Source organism: Schistocerca serialis, chromosome 10 (genome assembly GCF_023864345.2).
Source record: "Schistocerca serialis cubense isolate TAMUIC-IGC-003099 chromosome 10, iqSchSeri2.2, whole genome shotgun sequence".
Lineage (NCBI taxonomy): Eukaryota > Metazoa > Arthropoda > Insecta > Orthoptera > Acrididae > Schistocerca > Schistocerca serialis.
Genome location: NC_064647.1, coordinates 168878073 through 168897563, shown reverse-complemented (window position 1 = coordinate 168897563; position 19491 = coordinate 168878073). Strand labels below are relative to the sequence as shown.

The window sequence follows — 19491 nt, the reverse complement described above, 5'->3', positions numbered from 1 at the left end:
TCATACAGACACAATGCGCAATTAATGAAATACGGTACATAAATCAGTTTTTGCACTGCCTTGTTCATTGTAACTATCTTTTCATTGCAGACCACATTCCTTCCGCATTGTATATGCTCCTGTTTCTGGAGCCTTGAAATGAAGGCTGTGATTTACAGAGTGGTGCTTGAATCCTTAATCTGTTACACACTTACATGAACTGAAACAATCAAACACTATTGTTGTCTCAGTAACCTATTTTCATTTATTATCTTCAAAAGTATCTCTTTTGGTTTCCCTTGCACAACACGAAAAATTAACCTACCATTGCCTCTTTCAACAGCATCAAATGCCCTTCATGCTGTTGCATTGCCCTCCAATTTTTTTCCCTCTCCATATAGAGATTCATCAATTTCCACAATTACGTCTTTCCCACAACATTCATTTTTCTCTTAACACATACAAATACAGACTTCTCTACTTTGCTCTTTCCAGTCAACAACAGATTGATTGCCAAGTTGTAATTAGTACCAAATGTATTTGCCACTCAGTTCAAACACCCAAATGTACCTCAGTCACAATATGGTTCTTAATGGTAGTTTACAAACCAGGAACCTTTTCTTTCTGAACATCATTTTGTGTCCCCATTACCCCTTTCACGTGACACTTCCATATGACACCAACACTCAACCTCCTCTTTGACACCAGCTTCACTGCTGACTGGCAGTGTTCACTACTTTTTTCTTTTGCGGCAACTCCCCTTAGCATGCACCAACCTCGAATCAAACTATACAAAAATTCCAAATCAACGTGCTGCCTCACTTTTGAAGGCAGTACAAAAGCTCAATACATGTTTGAACCGATCAGTACCTGAACAGATGCTAAACTGTTCATTATGGAAAGAAGCCAAAGACAAAGCAAGTGGTGTCACAAAAAGAAAGCAAACATTGAATGTTTAGCATCAATATCTCCAAATAATCACAAACCACACAATATAAAATCTATATTATATACTGACAACACACCACTGCAAGGCAAAGCATACTTTTACACACTGAAATTACAAAACAAAAGCAACAAAATGATCAATACGCATTGATACACAAGTAATGAAATATAGTCACTCCCATATTTGATAGCTCAGTTCCCATTCAGGAGAGAAAGGAAATTTTGCACTGTGATACATGTCTAGACATGTCAGATGTGGTATAAAATTTAATATTTAAGGACAAGCACTTGAAACTGTTTCAAGTCAATCACTTCAACAATATTTTTACACTATCACATTCATTAGCGCCCACTAACAGCCAGGCTTCTGCATTCCAAGCAAACCTACACCTCGGGCTACACTACAGTCAGTCAACAAAGGTAGGTTTTGTACTATCACATTCGATTGCTTGTCAACTCATAACCAAATTATTGCATTCTCATCTAACCTAGACCCTGGGCTAAGCTAGACCAGACCAGACACAGTGTTTTTTTGCTATCAAATTTATTGACTTAGCCGACTCTTGTCAAAACTGTTGCATTCCAACCTAATGTAGGCCTCGTGCTATGCTACAGATCCATCTGTTTTTGCACTCATTTATGTGTTAAGAATTTCATGCTAATTTGCAAGTCAGTGAGATAACCATAGGGTCATAAACTGACATCCATATTTTGAAAATCACTGAAATGAATGGCAGAGGATACCAACCAGGACATATTTTTAAATGCCTTAACAGTCTACTGAAACATTAAACTTTATTTTTTCCATTGTATTTTCACTAGACATGCATTTTTTTCAGAAATGGTTTGTTTTAATTACATCATAAGAGATACAAGAAGAAAGCTCTGAATTAGTTTAGAGATTTCAAAAATTTGTGTTTCTGTTGCAGGTTAATACGAAACACGCACTTTCTTTTGCCCATTGCTAAACAATGAACCAATAAATGAAGTAAAATCTGAACAGAGATAAAATTATCTAAAATGAGTAGATGGTTTACTTCAAATGTGAAAACAACGTCCACACAATGCCCCTGTTGTGTTGTCAAATAACAAATGAGAAGTTATGGCAGAACTAGCAGCCATGCCTCCCCGTCGATGTCAGTTTTCAGGGATGCCACTGCAATACAACTGATAAATGATTTAATTAAATGTGATCGCAGCTTTAACCCTGACAAAATGTATAATTTGGCTCCAGCAATAGTTAGCTCTCACAGACAACGATATAGTGAGAGGGTTCGCTGGGTGTCACAATCATAGTAAATCTTACAGTATCTTGCCTTTCAACTATATTCTTTATTAGTGTTACACTGTTGAGTATACCTGAAATGATTATACACAGGATTAAACAAAGTAAGCTTTTATTACGTGAACATAAATCACATACTGTATACGTGGACAGTTAAGTAACATTTGAATACTAAAACAAACTCTAAGCTTTTATATATTATATATTTTCCTGCATGTGTATTTCATTCATGGTCTTCAACTTTTTTTTTTGAGCTGCTCCTTATGATATACATGTGGAGTTGGAACCTCTGAGCCACACTTGCTGAGACGTAATAGATGGTTGCTGCCTAACTTCAAATGCCTAAAGCCACCTAAAGACTACTTCAAACAGATAATATTACAACGCAAACAAATTTTCTGTCCTAATATATCAGCACCTGCTCCAAGATCAGCTGAGAGAGGGTATCCCCTAAGAGTCTGTTTATATGTGCATTATTGAACATATAGGTGAAATTTTAGAGAATAATCCTCATCAGTCATAAAATTTCAATCCCGGACATTTTCGCGATTCCAGATATTACTCCGGACAGCATTAGAAAACTAGGACCATCTGGGCTAATTCTGGATGTATAGCCTACTTACTCAGCATTGGAAAAATGAGTGAATACCTCAGTGCACAATGTAATTAATCTAATCTCCTCATTAACCCTGAGCAAGCGATGTGTAGATGGCAAAGTATATTCGTAGACCCATCATTTAAAGCTAGTTCTAGAAACTTTCTTTGCAGGCTTTCTCAGGATAGTGTGCATCTATCTGCTGCAAAGTTTTAAATAACTATAATCCAGTACCATTTACAATTACATGCATTTTCTAAAGTATGATATTCGGTATCATGTCACACTTCCTAACATATGAACACTAATCCATGAAAAACATAATACTTCTAAAGCTATTATAATTTTTCCTAACATATAATTTTTAATGCTTATTATGCACCATAAAATATGTCTAACATAATAAAGAAACTATTACAGTAATACCAAAAGCACTTTTATTGCTGAACAATATGAAATTTATTCAGTAAGGAATATAATTAGTCCATACAACTTTTATCTCACCACAACAAAAATGCCTTTGTTTTAATGTTTGCCACATCAACTCATATCACATTTGTGACACTGTCTCCGTGGAAGACTGCACAATTTTTAGAGGTAAAGGTGGATAAATGGGCCCCCACTTTGTTTTTTTATATAACACATTTTATTTTTAGTAGAATCACCTGAAATTAACATAAAACATTTCTCTAGTTTGTCCTGCAATAGTTAGGACATGTTTTGGTTCAACTTTTTAATATTTAAAACAAAATTTAATTTTTTCCTGATAGTCTGCATTTTGTTGCGTCAAAAATTTGTGCTGGTAATATGGGCCCCAAGGTAGATTGAGATAAAAAGAAACAAAAATCTGAAAAAAATAATTTTATTTAATTTTTGAGTATAATGAAAGAAAGATTCACTCTGAACATTGTTAATTAGTCTACTGGTGGAATGATTTTCACAGCCTACGCCTAGTCTATTTACAATAGTCACACACATAAGCATCTTTTTCGCATCCAGCGCATTCATTGTGAGCCCACATCTCACAGGCTATACACTGGACCCAAAGTTCACCTTCTGTGTCCTTTGAAAAAAAAAAAACCTTCACAAAACAGACATACAGCATCATCAACATCAGGAACAGAAAAACCAACTTCAATGTCTGGGAGGGATTCTCCCGAATCAAAACCTACACTTGCCTCTTCACCTTCTTCATCTGATTCATGTTCATACACTAACTTATTTCTCCTACTTGTTCTAAAATTTGGTTGTTTTTCGTTACCGCCATTCTTCATTGTACTGCTCTTTTCTTTTCAGTCTTGTTTCTTTTTAGTTTTCTTATTTTTCTTTTCTTCTGCCTCTTCTAGAGCATGTTTATAAGGAGAATAAGTTACAACGGCACAAGTAATTGGTTTAGGGCCTTTGTTTGTCACTTTTCTTTTTGGTCTTGGTATCGGCAATACGTCTTGAGGAGAAAAATGACCAAAATGTTGTTGGGAAGAGCATCCTGGAGGCCCAGCTTCTGCCAAGTCTCTTGCAGTTGGTGTGGTTAATGTCGATGATGTGCCAGGATGAATGCACTGAGCTGAATGACTTGAAGGCTTGTCCTTAGGAGTTCGCCCTTTACTGGCTTTCAGAGCACCCACAGTCAGACTTTGAACATCAATATCTTCAGAGGGAGCAAAGTCAATATCATTAAACACTTTGCGATTTACAGGAAAAAATCCTGTGACTCTGAACCCTGAAATGGCTATTTCAGCTCTTTGACATTTCTGGAATGCATTCCCAAGTAGCTCAGCAATATCATATGGTGCAAGAGGCCTATTGTTGTGCAGCATCCATTGCCTTATGTATTCACTATAATGATTCTTAAGGGGTCCCATGAAGCTCCTATCTAGTGGTTGCAGCTTGTGTGTAGTGTGTGGAGGCAAGCTAACTATTGTAACGTGGTGTTCACGAGCTATGTCAATTACGTCAGTATTCTTTGTGTGGGTATGGTGGCCATCTAAAATAAGCAAAATAGGATCATCTTTTGATGACTTTGTTTTAGAGATAAAATGGATTAACCAATCAGTGAAAAGGTTGATCTGAATCCAACCAGAGGGATGACACCCTCCTATAGAGGCAGGCGGAGCCCCTTTCATCAGTGTATCCTTCATATTTTTCTTGGGGAAAATTAGCATTGGTGGGACGAAAGTACCAGACGCGCTCATGCAGAACACACACGTTACAAGTGATCCTCTTTCAGCTGCAGATAATGCACCAACTTGCCTTTTTCCCCTCAGGCTGATGATACGAGAAATTTTGCTTTGCACGACAGTAAGGCCTGACTCATCTACATTAAAAACTCTGTCCACAGGATATTTGTAGTTACTGAATGCAGCTTCAAGTAAATTGAAGAAATTGTCGACAGCTTGTTTATTAAACCCATTAGCACGTGAAATCGAAGTTGCGGATGGTTTCAAAATAGACAGAATATTTTTGTGCCGTGACATAAAATGGTCAAACCAATCTCGACCAGCAATTTTGCCCTTTACAAATGGATGAGGGATTTTATTTCTTGTGCAAAGCTGGTAGGTCATGCACCTGACATCATTTCTGGTAAGGCTGTAGAATTTGGATTCCATAATGAGAAGATATTTAACCAGTTCGTCCTCAAGTCCCTGTGGTAAAACTGGTGGATGGCCCAATTTAATATTAACTATTTCTTAAACCGGTTTATCAATTTGTGAAAGCCTTTGGAGCATAGAACAAGGGACAGAGTACACTTTAACCGCTTTTTTCAACCCCATTTTTTTCTCTTTGATAGCTACAATAGCATTTGCCATATTTGCTTTGTCCCACAACTGCCGTTACAATTTTTTGGGGGGTACAAGATGTCTTCGAGGCATCTGAAACATAAAGAATAGCAATACTTGTAAATGGTCCCTTAAAATCTGATAGATTTTATGAGGCCCATAATAGCAGCAGCAAAAGGGGCCCATATATCCGCCCTCGTCATCTTGGGAAAAACGATTTGCCTACGGCTAGTTTGGCTTGCAACCGATGTTAATTAATGTAAAACGGCATCCCAACAACAAGCCAAATACATACCTTACCTTAGTTTTACTAATAACATGTTATAAATTTGAGTTTTATTCAAGTAAACACTAACCTTTCAAATTTTTGATGACAGCGAAAAAATTCACAGCACATGACAGCTACTATGTCTGCATACTCTACAGTGAAGTTTGGCAACTAGTTCTAGTAGTTCATGTGCTCTCCGCTAGAATTCATGGCCTGTACTTCCAAATATGTAGAGGGCTCATAATACCAGCAGGGGCCCATTTTTCCACCTTTGCCTCTACTTGTTAGAGTCAACCAACTCTTTTTACACCATACATCATATTGAAATTTGTTTTGATCTTCTGACGACTTTATCAGACTGTAAACAGCATTATCAACTATACCTACATCTATATCCACAATTTGCAAATGGCCGCAAAGCATGTGGCAGAGTTATGTCCTATTGTACCAGTCATTAGGATTTCTTCCCTTTCTATTCACGTATGGAGCACAGGAAGAATGATTGATTGAGTGCCTCTGTGCGTGCTGCAATTATTCTAATTTTTTCTTCACATCCCTATTGAGCAATGATAGGGGGTTGTAGTATATTCCTAGAGTCATCATTTAAAGCTGCTTCTTGAAACTTTGTTAGTAGACGTTCTCGTAATAGTTTGCATCTATCTTCAAGAGTCTGCCAATTCAGTTTCTACAGTATGTCTATGACACTTTTACATGGATTAAACAAACCTGTGAGCATTCATCATGCCCTTCTCTGTATAGATTCAATATCACCTATTAGTCCTATTTGGTATGGATCCCACACACTTGAGCAATATTGTAGAATGGGTCACACAAGTGATTTGTAGCCAATCACCTACGTAGACTGATTGTATTTCATGAGTATGCTACCAATAAATCCAAGTCTACCACCAGCTTTATCCACAACAGAGCTTATGTGATCATCTCATTTCATATCCCTACAGTTGGCTGATATTACAATCATTGGATACCACATTTTTTGATTTTGTAGAGTGCACAATTTTGCATTTTTGAACATTTAAAGCAAGCTGGCAGTCTTTACAACCCTTTGAAATCTTATCAAGATCTGACTGAATATTTATGCAGATTCTTTCAGACAGTACTTCATTATAGATAACTGCCTCATCTGCAAAACTCAAAGCTACTATTAATATTGTCCGCAAGATCAGTGATATACAACATGAATAGCAAGGGTCCGAGTACACTTACCTGGGGCACACTTTACGTTACTTCTACTCCTGAAGATGACTCTCCATCAAAATAACAAGCTGTGTCCTCCTTGCCAAAATGTCCTTAATCCAGTCATATATTTAATTTGATACCCCATGTGGACAACCTTTTGACAATAAGTGTAGGTGTAGCACTGAGTCACATACTTTTTCAGAAATAAAGAAATATTGCATCTACCTGACTACCTTAATGCAATGAGAAAAGTCTAAGATGGGTTTCACATGGTCGATGTTTTCAGAACCAATGCCAGTTGGCATCGAGGAGGTCATTCTGTTCAAGAGACCTTATTACATTGGAGCACAGAATATGTTCTAAGATTCTACAATAAATTGATGTCAAAGATATTGGATCATTTCTACTACCCTTCTTGTAGTAAAATTCTATGTTCCGACTTGACAGAAAATCCTAGGAAGTTCTGGTCTTACGTTAAATCAGCAAGTGGCTCGAAACAGCATATCCAGACACTCCGGGAAGATGATGGCATTGAAACAGAGGATGACACGTGTAAAGCTGAAATACTAAACACCTTTTTCCAAAGCTGTTTCACAGAGGAAGACCACACTGCAGTTCCTTCTCTAAATCCTCGCACAAACGAAAAAATGGCTGACATCAAAATAAGAGTCCAAGGAATAGAAAAGCAACTGGAATCACTCAACAGAGGAAAGTCCACTGGACCTGACAGGATACCAATTCGATTCTACACAGAGTACGTGAAAGAACTTGCCCCCCTTCTAACAGCCGTGTACCGCAAGTCTCTAGAGGAACAGAAGGTTCCAAATGATTGGAAAAGAGCACAGGTAGTCCCAGTCTTCAAGAAGGGTCGTCGAGCAGATGCGCAAAACTATAGACCTTTATCTCTGATGTCGATCTGTTGTAGAATTTTAGAACATGTTTTTTGCTCGAGTATCATGTTGTTTTTGGAAACCCAGAATCTACTATGTAGGAATCAACATGGATTCTGGAAACAGCGATCGTGTGAGACCCAACTCACTTTATTTGTTCATGAGACCCAGAAAATATTAGATACAGGCTCCCAGGTAGATGCTATTTTTCTTGACTTCCGGAAGGCGATCGATACAGTTCCGCACTGTCGCCTGATAAACAAAGAAAGAGCCTACGGAATATCAGACCAGCTGTGTGGCTGGATTGAAGAGTTTTTAGCAAACAGAACACAGCATGTTGTTATCAATGGAGAGACGTCTACAGACATTAAAGTAACCTCTTGCGTGCCACAGGGGAGTGTTATGGGACCATTGCTTTTCACAATATATATATAAATGACCTAGTAGATAGTGTCGGAAGTTCCATGCAGCTTTTCGCGGATGATGCTGTAGTATACAGAGATGTTGCAGCATTAGAAAATTGTAGCGAAATGCAGGAAGATCTGCAGCGGATAGGCACTTGGTGCAGAGTGTGGCAACTGACCCTTAACATAGACAAATGTAATGTATTGCGAATACATAGAAAGAAGGATCCTTTATTGTATGATTATATGATAGCGGAACAAACACTGGTAGCAGTTACTTCTGTAAAATATCTGGGAGTATGTGTGCGGAACGATTTGAAGTGGAATGATCATATAAAATTAATTGTTGGTAAGGCGGGTACCAGGTTGAGATTCATTGAGAAAGTCCTTAGAAAATGTAGTCCATCAACAAAGGAGGTGGCTTACAAAACACTCGTTCGACCTATACTTGAGTATTGCTCATCAGTGTGGGATCCGTACCAGATCAGGTTGACGGAGGAGATAGAGAAGATCCAAAGAAGAGTGGTGCGTTTCGTCACAGGGTTATTTGGTAACCATGATAGCGTTACGGAGATGTTTAACAAACTCAAGTGGCAGACTCTGCAAGAGAGGCGCTCTGTATCGCGGTGTAGCTTGCTCGCCAGGTTTCGAGAGGGTGGGTTTCTGGATGAGGTATACTTATAGCTCCCGAGGAGATCACGAATGTAAAATTAGAGAGATTAGAGCGCACACGGAGGTTTTCAGACAGTCGTTCTTCCCGCGAACCATACGCGACTGGAACAGGAAAGGGAGGTAATGACAGTGGCACGTGAAGTGCCCTCCGCCACACACCGTTGGGTGGCTTGCGGAGTATAAATGTAGATGTAGATGTAGATGGGTTTTACCTGTGCTTTCTTCCAACTACTTGGCACAGACTTTTGTTCGCAGGATCTACAGTGGCTTATGGTTAGGTGAGGGTCTAACTCAACTGCAAATTCAGGCACTGGAGCTTAGTTCAATTTTAACAATTTCAGCTGCTTTTCAACCCTGCTGTCACTAATACTGATTGGACTCCTCTTTTCACTGGTATGAGGATTAAATTAGGGCAATTATTCTATGGTTTCCTATGTAAAGTCCACAGCTCACGGTCTTGTGGTAGTGTTCTCCTGGGTCCAATTCGCTGCGGGGTCAGGAATTTTTCCTGCCTCGAGATGACGGTGTTGTTGTGTTGTCTTCATCATCATCATTCATCCCCATTAAGGTTGGAGGAAGGCAATGGCAAACCACCTCCTCTAGGATCTTGCCTAGTACAGTGGTGTGGGTCTCCCACATTGTCCCCTAAGCTTCTCAAAGTGGGGGACATCATCATAATCATCATCATCATTATCATCCCTTTGTAAAAGAACATTTGAAAACAATTATGCATTTCAGCATTTGCTTTGCTACCCATAATTTCAGTTCCTGTACCATTCATTAGGGACTGGACCCTGACTTTGGTGCCACTAACAGTCTTTACACATGAGCACTATTTGTTTGTATTTTGTGAAAGATTATTTGACAACATTCTGCTGCAGTAGTCACTGAAGGCTTCACACATTGCCCTCTTGATAGCCGAACATGTTTCATCAGAACATTTCTATTTGCATCATCTAAGAGGGTAGTTCAAAAAATTGTCTCCTAAACTGTTTACATCGATTAAGAACAGCAGAGTGCCTATTAACACTTCTTGGGGAATCCCAGATATAACTTAGGTTTCACCAGAAGACTTCAAACCAATTACTACTAACTGTGACGTTCCTGACTTGAAATTACAAATCCACTTGCATATCTGAGACAGCACAGTAGAGCAAAAGTAATTCGAGTCCCGGTATTTCAAGGTTCTGTGTAATTCAAGCTCATCTTACAAAAATTAAAATTTTACATAAAACCTGAGTAAAAACCTGTTTCCATATGTTGTCCACATTAAGTTTTACGCACTTTCAAATGTGCTATATTTTTGAACTTCCTTTCAATTTTCCACGTACAATACAGCTGAAATTGTCCCACTTAGTGCTTTTATTCATAATGCACAGAAATAACCTTGGCCTCAGAATGCTAATGCAGATTTCTATCACAGAAGGACAGCAACAATTCGGTTTTGAGGACTGCGCTTGCTCTTTCTTTGTTGACCCTTCACTAAACGGGACCACCTGACAATCAATTGTACAGTGCATACCATCCTTATTGTTACTCCTATTGTTCTGCCTACTCAGCAACAGTGGTCATTAGAATACAGTTTGCCTAAGTAACAATACAATACATTTTACAACATTTGCTGAAAACTGTTGTATATACTGTAGCTATTTGTGTAGTAGCATCCATACTGTAGTGTGTCCACGTGTGTCAAGTTAATTTTAAACTGTTATATATATATGTACATGTAACTGTGTGCTTCTTTATGTTTTAATTCATACATTACTATGAATGACAGCAGTAAGAGAAAGTTTGTGCCACTGAATGTGAATCTGCAGGATTTGAAAAGACTAAACAAACGAGAAGCACTGAAAAATAAAATTGCTGCTGAGTATGGAGTTGGTGAAGTGACAATTGGAGATTGGCATAGAAACAGAGGCAAAACAGAGAAGTTTTCATCAAACAAGTGTTCTATTTCATGATTTGAAGAGAAGTCAATGAAGAAATGAGTGAAGCTTTGTTTATTTGGTTTACTTAACAAAGACATAAAGGAAATCTGATTTAAGGGCCTATTCTACAACAAAAAGCTGTATTTTTTAGAAACGAATTAAAGGAAGGTGAGGACAATTTTACTGCAAGTTCAGTATAGTTGGATAAGTGGAAGAAGCAATACAGTGTAAGGCAACTTGAAATTTGTGGTGAAAAACTTTCTGCAGATTCTCAAACTATTATACAATTTTGTGAGAAATTAAGAAAAATTATACAAGAAGAAAATCTTACTCCTGATCAACTGTATACCTGCGATGAAACAGGGCTACTGTATAAAATACTTCCGTCTAAAAATCTAGCCTCAAAGAAGAAAAGGCTGTCCCGGGCTACAAAGAACATTAAGAGAGGTTAACAGTTCTTGCTGCAGTGAATGAATGTCGAGACCGTACACTGAAGCTGCTGGTAACCAGGAAATCTGCTAAGCCCAGAGCTTTAAAAATTATCACTGCTTTGCACTGCCTATTACAAATGTCCACCACAAATCTGCTTGGATGGACAAAAATGTTTTTAAGAAGAGGTTTTTCGAAGATTTTGTTCCAGAAACTGAAAGATACCTAAAGACAAAGTGCTTGCCTTCCAAAGCAATCTTAACGCTTGACAATGCTGGTTCACACCGTAGTTTGCTTCAAACACTTCTACAAACAGAAGGTGAAGAAACCAACAAAAAATTTTTAAAAAACCTATAATGAGAAATATAGTTTACTTGATAGCCAATTCCTGGTCTGAAATATAAGCAGACACACTAAAAAAGTCATGCAACCAGATTTTACACAGTGATTCAAATACCTACAGTGCAGACGAAGATGACTTACTGTTGGCAGAACTGATGAAAAAGCTTGCTGAATGTGAAAATGCAAATGCGCATGATATTTCAGATTGCAGGAACAGTGATGAAGAGGTTGAAGTGACCAATCTTGCAATTGTTCAAATGGTCAGTGAACCCGCTGAAGGCAGTGATGATGAGGAGCTGCGTGAAATTTACCACTGATCACTCACATCGAGGGTGTGGCAGCGCTTGATGTAGCATTGCATTATATCGAGCAGCAAGCGGAACACACTCCAACTGGCACCATGTGACATAACAGGTAAAAAATGGGGTTGTATTTTGAAACAAAGGACTATGGGCAATTTCTTTAAAATATAACTTATATTTTTGCAAATTGGAAATGAGTGTCCATATATGTACATATAACACAAGTATTTACTATATTCTTTTTAATTATTTTTAATCATTATTCTGTCCATTAAATATTTATTATGATCTACCCATTGTTCCAGTGATATTTCCGTGTTATTTGTGTTTTTTGTAACTCAAAGTAGACTCAGCAACGTAATCAACTTGAGACCCCTGTAAAAATCACTCATTACTTCGTGCGAGTAATGAGCCAGTTGGGTGCTAGGCCCAACAAAAACTTTTGAAGGTGAACATTCCTGAAAATAGAACATGTAGAATGACCCATATCTCAACACGTATTTGTTTCCAGACACATGTCTATTGAGCTTTTTTCCCTAGTTTGGACCAGTACTATCTGCTGTAAGAAGATGGGACACACCCCACATATACACCTACATAAGCAGTAGACAGAACCGACTGGTGCCTCTTCTTCTTGTTAAAAGTCCTCCCACTAAACTAATTTTTCCATATGGTTCACAAGCAAATCTAATGTTCTACAGGTAATTACTTGATACAAAGCTTGATCTCCTTCTATTTCAGTTTCTGGTGAGTCTTCCACGATATACAGTTGTGATCCATGAAACTTTTGTTCCTTATGTTTTGTCCAGAGTTGTGCTGGACATTGTCATACACGCTCCTGGTTCTCCTGAGCTTGCTGACTGATGGGTGAGATGTCAGAGGGTGAAATAAATACCATAAAAAGGAGGAATGATCAGAAGAGAAAATCCTTTTTAAAGATAAAATTTGTCAATCAATTCTGTAGAGCTGCTGTTGACCACATAGATAATATTGTGGGGAAGGTGAGCCAAAGTTTGCATTTCATTGGCAGGACACTTAGAAGATGCAACAAGTCCACTAAAGAGACAGCTTACACTACACTTGTTGGCCCTCTCGTAGAATATTGCTATGCGGTGTGGGATCCTTACCAGGTGGGATTGACGGAAGACATCGAAAGGGTGCAAAAAAGGGCAGTTCATTTTGTATTATCACGTAATAGGGGAGAGTGTGGCAGATATGATACGCAAGTTGGGATGGACGTCATTAAAGCAAAGATGTTTTTCGGCGCGGCGAGATCTATTTACGAAATTTCAGTCACCAACTTTCTCTTCCGAGTGCGAAGTTTCATGGCTTCTTTTTTACTGTTATAATCAGCCCTATGTTTATACGAGGTGCGATCACAAAGTAATACGATTTTTTTTCTTTTTTAAAGAATCTTTATTTATTGATCAACATCAACTTTGTCCCCTTCTTCAGAGTAGTCCCCCTCAGATATAACACCTGTGCCAACACTTTTCCCAATATTGGAGCACTTCTGGAACTCGCTTTTCATTACGGTGTTCAACTTCTTAAGCAATTCTGTTTTTATCTTATCAATGGTGGCAAAATAACGTAGTTTCATGGTTCTCTTCAGTCTCATACAACTGTTTTGTTTTTTGGCAAAAAAGTCACAAAAAAGTATTGAGGTGAGAGTAGGAGTATTATCATGAGTGGTTTTCCCACAATTCTGGTCATTTTCTTCAGTTTGCTTCATGCAAATAGCATATAACTTATAAACAATACAACTGAAAAGCTGGAACTCATGACACATTATCCTGTTGTAATCTAAAAAAACAGTAAGAACCTCTTTCACATGTGATTAAACTTGTTTAATATTTTTCAGCGTTTGTTTCCGTTGACAACACTGAGTCTTGATTTTGACGTCGTACCCGTATACCCATGTTTTGTCACCTGTTATAACCTTCTAAAGAAGTTCTGGGTCATTCTCCACTTCATTCATCAATTCCTGAATGACGTCTATGCGACATCATTTTAGGTCAAAATTCACCAAAACTTTGCTGCTATGCATTTCATGCCTAAAATGTCTGAAAAAATTGCTTGGCCTAAGTAGAGGATATGCTGACAACATCAGCAACCTCTCCGATGGTGATGCAACAAATTTCCAAAACCATTTTCTTTCCACTTCAACGCTGTTATCATAACTCATGTGCTAGGGCATCCAGGTCAGTTGTCATCTTCTGGACCCTACTTGAAACATTTCTACCACTCATCAACTCTTGTCTTCCTCATAGCACATGTGCCAAAAGCAACATTCAACCTTTTGAATATGGTGCTGCATTTTATTCCATCCTTCAACCAAAATTTAATAAAAATTTTTTGATCCTTCTTTCAGGAAAGGAAAAATTCGCCGAGCACTCGAAAACACATATAACCTGTTTGACTGTCAACAATAAACTAAGTATTCAAAACAGCTGAAAATGCAAACATACATCAGCTAATTTTGTACAAAAAAAAAAGAAAAAAAAATTGAAATCTGATATATCTACACCTACATGATTACTCTGCAATTCACATTTAAGTGTTTGGCAGAGGGTTCATTGAATCACAATCATACTATCTCTCTACCATTCCACTCCCGAACAGCGCGCGGAAAAAACGAACACCTAAACCTTTCTGTCCAAGCTATGATTTCTCTTATTTTACTTTGATGATCATTCCTACCTATGTAGGTTGGGCTCAACAAAATATTTTTGCATTCGGAAGAGAAAGTTGGTGACTGAAATTTCGTAAATAGATCTCGCCGCGCCGAAAAACATCTTTGCTTTAATGACGTCCATCCCAACTCGCGTATCATATCTGCCACGCTCTCTCCCCTATTACGTGATAATACAAAACGAACTGCCCTTTTTTGCACCCTTTTGATGTCCTCCGTCAATCCCACCTGGTAAGGATCCCACACCGCGTAGCAATATTCTAACAGAGGGCGAACGAGTGTAGTGTAAGCTGTCTCTTTAGTGGACTTGTTGCATCTTCTAAGTGTCCTGCCAATGAAATGCAAACTTTGGCTCACCTTCCCCACAATATTATCTATGTGGTCTTTCCAACTGAAGTTGTTCGTAATTTTAACACCCAGGTACTTAGTTGAATTGACAGCCTTGAGAATTGTACTATTTATCGAATAATCGAATTCCAATGGATTTCTTTTGGAACTAATGTGGATCACCTCACACTTTTCATTATTTAGCGTCAACTGCCACCTGCCACACCATACAGCAATCTTTTCTAAATCGCTTTGCAACAGATACTGGTCTTCGGATGACCTTACTAGACAGTAAATTACAGCATCATCTGCGAACAACCTTAGAGAACTGCTCAGATTGTCACCCAGGTCATTTATATAGATCAGTAGCAGCAGAGGTACCAGGATGCTTCCCTGGGGAACACCTGATATCACTTCAGTTTTACTCGATGATTTGCCATCTATTACTACGAACTGCGACCTTCCTGACAGGACATCACGAATCCAGTCGCACAACTGAGACGATACCCCATAGGCCCGTAGCTTGATTAGAAGTCGCTTGTGAGGAACGGTGTCAAAAGCTTTCCGGAAATCTAGAAATACGGAATCAACTTGAGATCCCTGTCGATAGCGGCCATTACTTCGTGCGAATAAAGAGCTAGCTGCGTTGCACAAGAACGACGTTTTCTGAAACCATGCTGATTACGTATCAATACATCGTTCCCTTCGAGGTGATTCATAATGTTTGAATACAGTAAATGATCCAAAATGCTACTGCAAACCGACGTCAATGATATAGGTCTGTAGTTCGATGGATTACTCCTTCTACTCTTCTTAAACACTCGTGCGACCTGCGCAATTTTCCAATCTGTAGGTACAGATCTATCGGTGAGCGAGCGGTTGTATATGATTGCTAAGTAGGGAGCTATTGTATCAGCGTAATCTGAAAGGAACCTAATCGGTATACAATCTGGACCTGAAGACTTGCCCGTATCAAGCGATTTGAGTTGCTTCGCAACCCCTAAGGTATCTACTTCTAAGAAAGCTTGCAAAATTAAAAAAACTCCTGCTACTTTTCAGTCACGCCTTGTATATATTTTGATGATTTCTCTATATAGGTGTAGATCATAGTTCATTATTGTAGATAAAATTTTGATACTGAAGAACTTCACTTCATGGTTCCTTAACTGAAGAGCGTACGCTATTACAGCTTTCCCTTGTCGGCAAAGGTTTTTGTGTTCCTGCAGATGTATATTCATGCTTCTCTTTTTTGTTCTAATGTAGGAAACTTATGATGGCATGCTGAAAAGTAATACCTACAATTTTTTTATTATGTTGTCCACGTTGGTAGAGGTACACCATGTCATGCATATTAGTTGGTTGACATTCCTGCTTCGCTGACGCAAATTGTAACCCTCTTCTGCTAGATGGTTCTGAATTGCAGCATGTAACGTGATAGTGTGTAACATAACCACGTCAGTGAGTGAGAAACAGTGTGTTGTTATCAAGGAGAATTGCCTCACTTTAATCCTCGTACCACTGAAAAGATGAATGAAATAAATATTAGATTCAGTGGTGTTTAGAAACAGCTGAAATTGTTACAATTGAACAAAGCTCCAAGGGACCGATGGAATTTCATCAGATTCTACACTGAATTTATGGCACAGTTAGCCCCTCTCCTAACTATAATCTATCGTAGAACCCTTGAACAAAAAAACCATGCCCAGTTCTTGGAAAAAAGCACAGGTCACACCCATCTACAAGAAGGGTAGTAGAAGTTATCCAAAAACTACCATCGATTTGTTGTAGAATCTTAGAAAATATTTTGAGCTCAAACATAATGAGGCATCTTGAACAGAATGACTCCTCAATGCCAACCAGCATGGATTTCAAAAATATCAATCACGTGAAATCCAACCTGCACTTTTCCCACATGACATACTCAAAGCTTTGGATCAGTGTAGTCAGGTAGATGCAGCGTTTCTTGATTTCCAAGAAGCATTTGACTCAGTACCACACCCACACTTACTGTCAAAAGTGTGATCATATAGGGTATCAAGTGAAATTTGTGATTGGACTGAGGACTTTTTAGCAGGCAGGATGCAGCATGTTATCTTGGATGGAGAGCCATTGTCAGATGTAGAAGTAACTTTGGATGTAACCCAGGGAAGTGTTTTGAGACCATTGCTGTTTATGTCGTATATTAATGACCTATCATACCATATGAACAACAACATCTGAATTTTTGCAGATGATGCAGTTATCTACAATGACATACCGTTTGAAAGAAGCTGCTTAAATAGAATGATCACATAGGCTCAGTAGTGGATAAAGCAGCCAGTTGTAAATCACTCCACGAATACACTACAATCCCCTATGTATCGCTCACTTAGGGATCATGAGGATAAGACTGGAATAATTACTGCATGCACAGAGGCTGTCAAACAATCATTCTTCCCATGCTTCATACGTGAATGGAATGGGGTGAAACTCTAATAGCTGGTACAATGGAATGTAGCCTCTGCCATGCTCTCGTGGCAGTTTGCAGATAACCGATGTAGATGTAGTTTCAAATTCAAATTGTTTGCTCACACAGGGGAGTACTCTCTCCCTCGGCATGACAATGCCAGACCACACACAAGTGCTGCGACATCTGCAACAATCCATTGCATTGGGTTCACTGTCTTCAAACATCTACCATTACTCCAGAATGAGATTTTCACTCTGCAGCGGAGTTGCGCTGATATGAAACTTCCTGGCAGATTAAAACTGTGTGCCGGACCGAGACTCGAAATCGGGACCTTTGACTTTCGCGGGCAAGTGCTCTACCATCTGAGCTACCCAAGCACGACTCACGTCCTGTCCTCACAGCTCTACTTCTGCCAGTACCTCGTCTCCTACCTTCCAGACTTTACAGAAGCTCTCCTGCGAACCTTGCAGAACTAGCACTCCTGAAAGAAAGGATATCCCCCAGGCTGTGGCTAAGCCATGTCTCCACAATATCCTTTCTTTCAGGAGTGCTAGTTATGCAAGGTTCGCAGGAGAGCTTCTGTAAAGTTTGGAAGGTAGGAGACGAGGTACTGGCAGAAGTAAACCTGTGAGGACGAGGCGTGAGTCGTGCTTGGGTAGCTCAGTTGGTAGAGCACTTGCCTGCGAAAGGCAAAGGTCCCGAGTTTGAGTCTCGGTCCGGCACACAGTTTTAATCTGCCAGGAAGTTTCATCTTCCATAACTGTCCAGACTTGGCTCCATCCAGTATTCACCTGTTTCCAAAACTTAAAGAACACTTTCAAGGACTTCACTTTGATAGTAATGATGCAGTGCAAGCAGAGGTGAGATTGTGGGTCCATCAACAAAGTCAAAAATTCTACAATGACGGTGTCAACAAATTGGTTTTTGTTGTGACAAACGTGTTTGTCAACAGGGTGACTATGCTGAGAAATAAGTATGTTAACATGAAGAATACAGATGTATAAGGTTAATAAATTGTGTTTCATTTAAAAAGCTGCAAGGGTTTTCACATACAAAAATCAGAGGGATTACTTTTCAGGATATCCTTGTACAGGGAATCTTATATACCCTGGACACCAGTAGAGGAAGAAGTTTATCTTTTACAGATCTGAGGGCTTGACAGATTTTCTTTGTTGATCTGAAAACTGGTCTGGCATTATGTTTCTGTAAAATCTTACTGATCTAATAAGATGCATTTTTTTATCATTGTCCCTAGGACTTTTATTTGGTGTCAGAGTTCTATTTACTCCTTTCCTGAATAGTCATTTTTCTGGAATGTCTGCTTCAGATGTTTCAGTTTACCATGTACGTGTCCTGGTGTGCAAATTCTTTTGGCTCTGTTGATGAGAGTTTTCATGACACCTCTATTTTGTGTGGATGGTTGTCAGAGCTCTTATGTAAATATCTGTAACCAACACACCAGTGGCAGACAAGACACAGGGAAAAAAACTCACCTGTCCATCATCCTCGCTCGCTGCCTCCTCTTCATCTTCTTCATTCTCTGTTTTAACAATATTGTATGTGACAGGCCCAAGATAATCTTCTGAAGGTGAACATTCCTGAAACAGTTGAAAGAAAATGCTACATAAGACAAGAGAGAAGATACAAAACACACTTTCAAGCAAAATTACAGAAAAATAATGAGACCGCTTCCTTTGGTTTCAGTCTAACAAATGCCTTTGAGGAAGTGATTCCTGCTATGAATATGCTACTGTACAAGCATCATATAACAAATGTATTGAACAACACTGCTGCTGAAATGTAAAACCACTACAGTTTATTATTATTATCATTATCTTCATCATACAGTGTACTGTCTATTGGCACATTCCCAGCAATACTGCTGTCCCCATTTGATCCTGTTCCAGGCCAACTGTTCTATAGTGTAATCTCTTATTCTTTTCATTTCATCCAGCATTTTTGGGATTCTCCTTACTATGTTGTTCTGTCTTTCCACTGTACTTC

General features: G+C 38.8%; 1 protein-coding gene across 3 annotated transcripts in view; it reads right to left on the bottom strand.

Moving 5' to 3' along the window:
• LOC126424761 (zinc finger protein 37-like) overlaps nucleotides 1–19491 on the bottom strand; it is a 264776-nt gene that overhangs the window by 131279 nt on the left and 114006 nt on the right. For all 3 annotated transcript variants that reach the window (XM_050087505.1, XM_050087504.1, XM_050087506.1), the window contains exon 6: nucleotides 18981–19085. In XM_050087505.1, the coding sequence (XP_049943462.1) occupies nucleotides 18981–19085 (105 nt within the window). The remainder of the gene's footprint in view (nucleotides 1–18980; nucleotides 19086–19491) is intronic.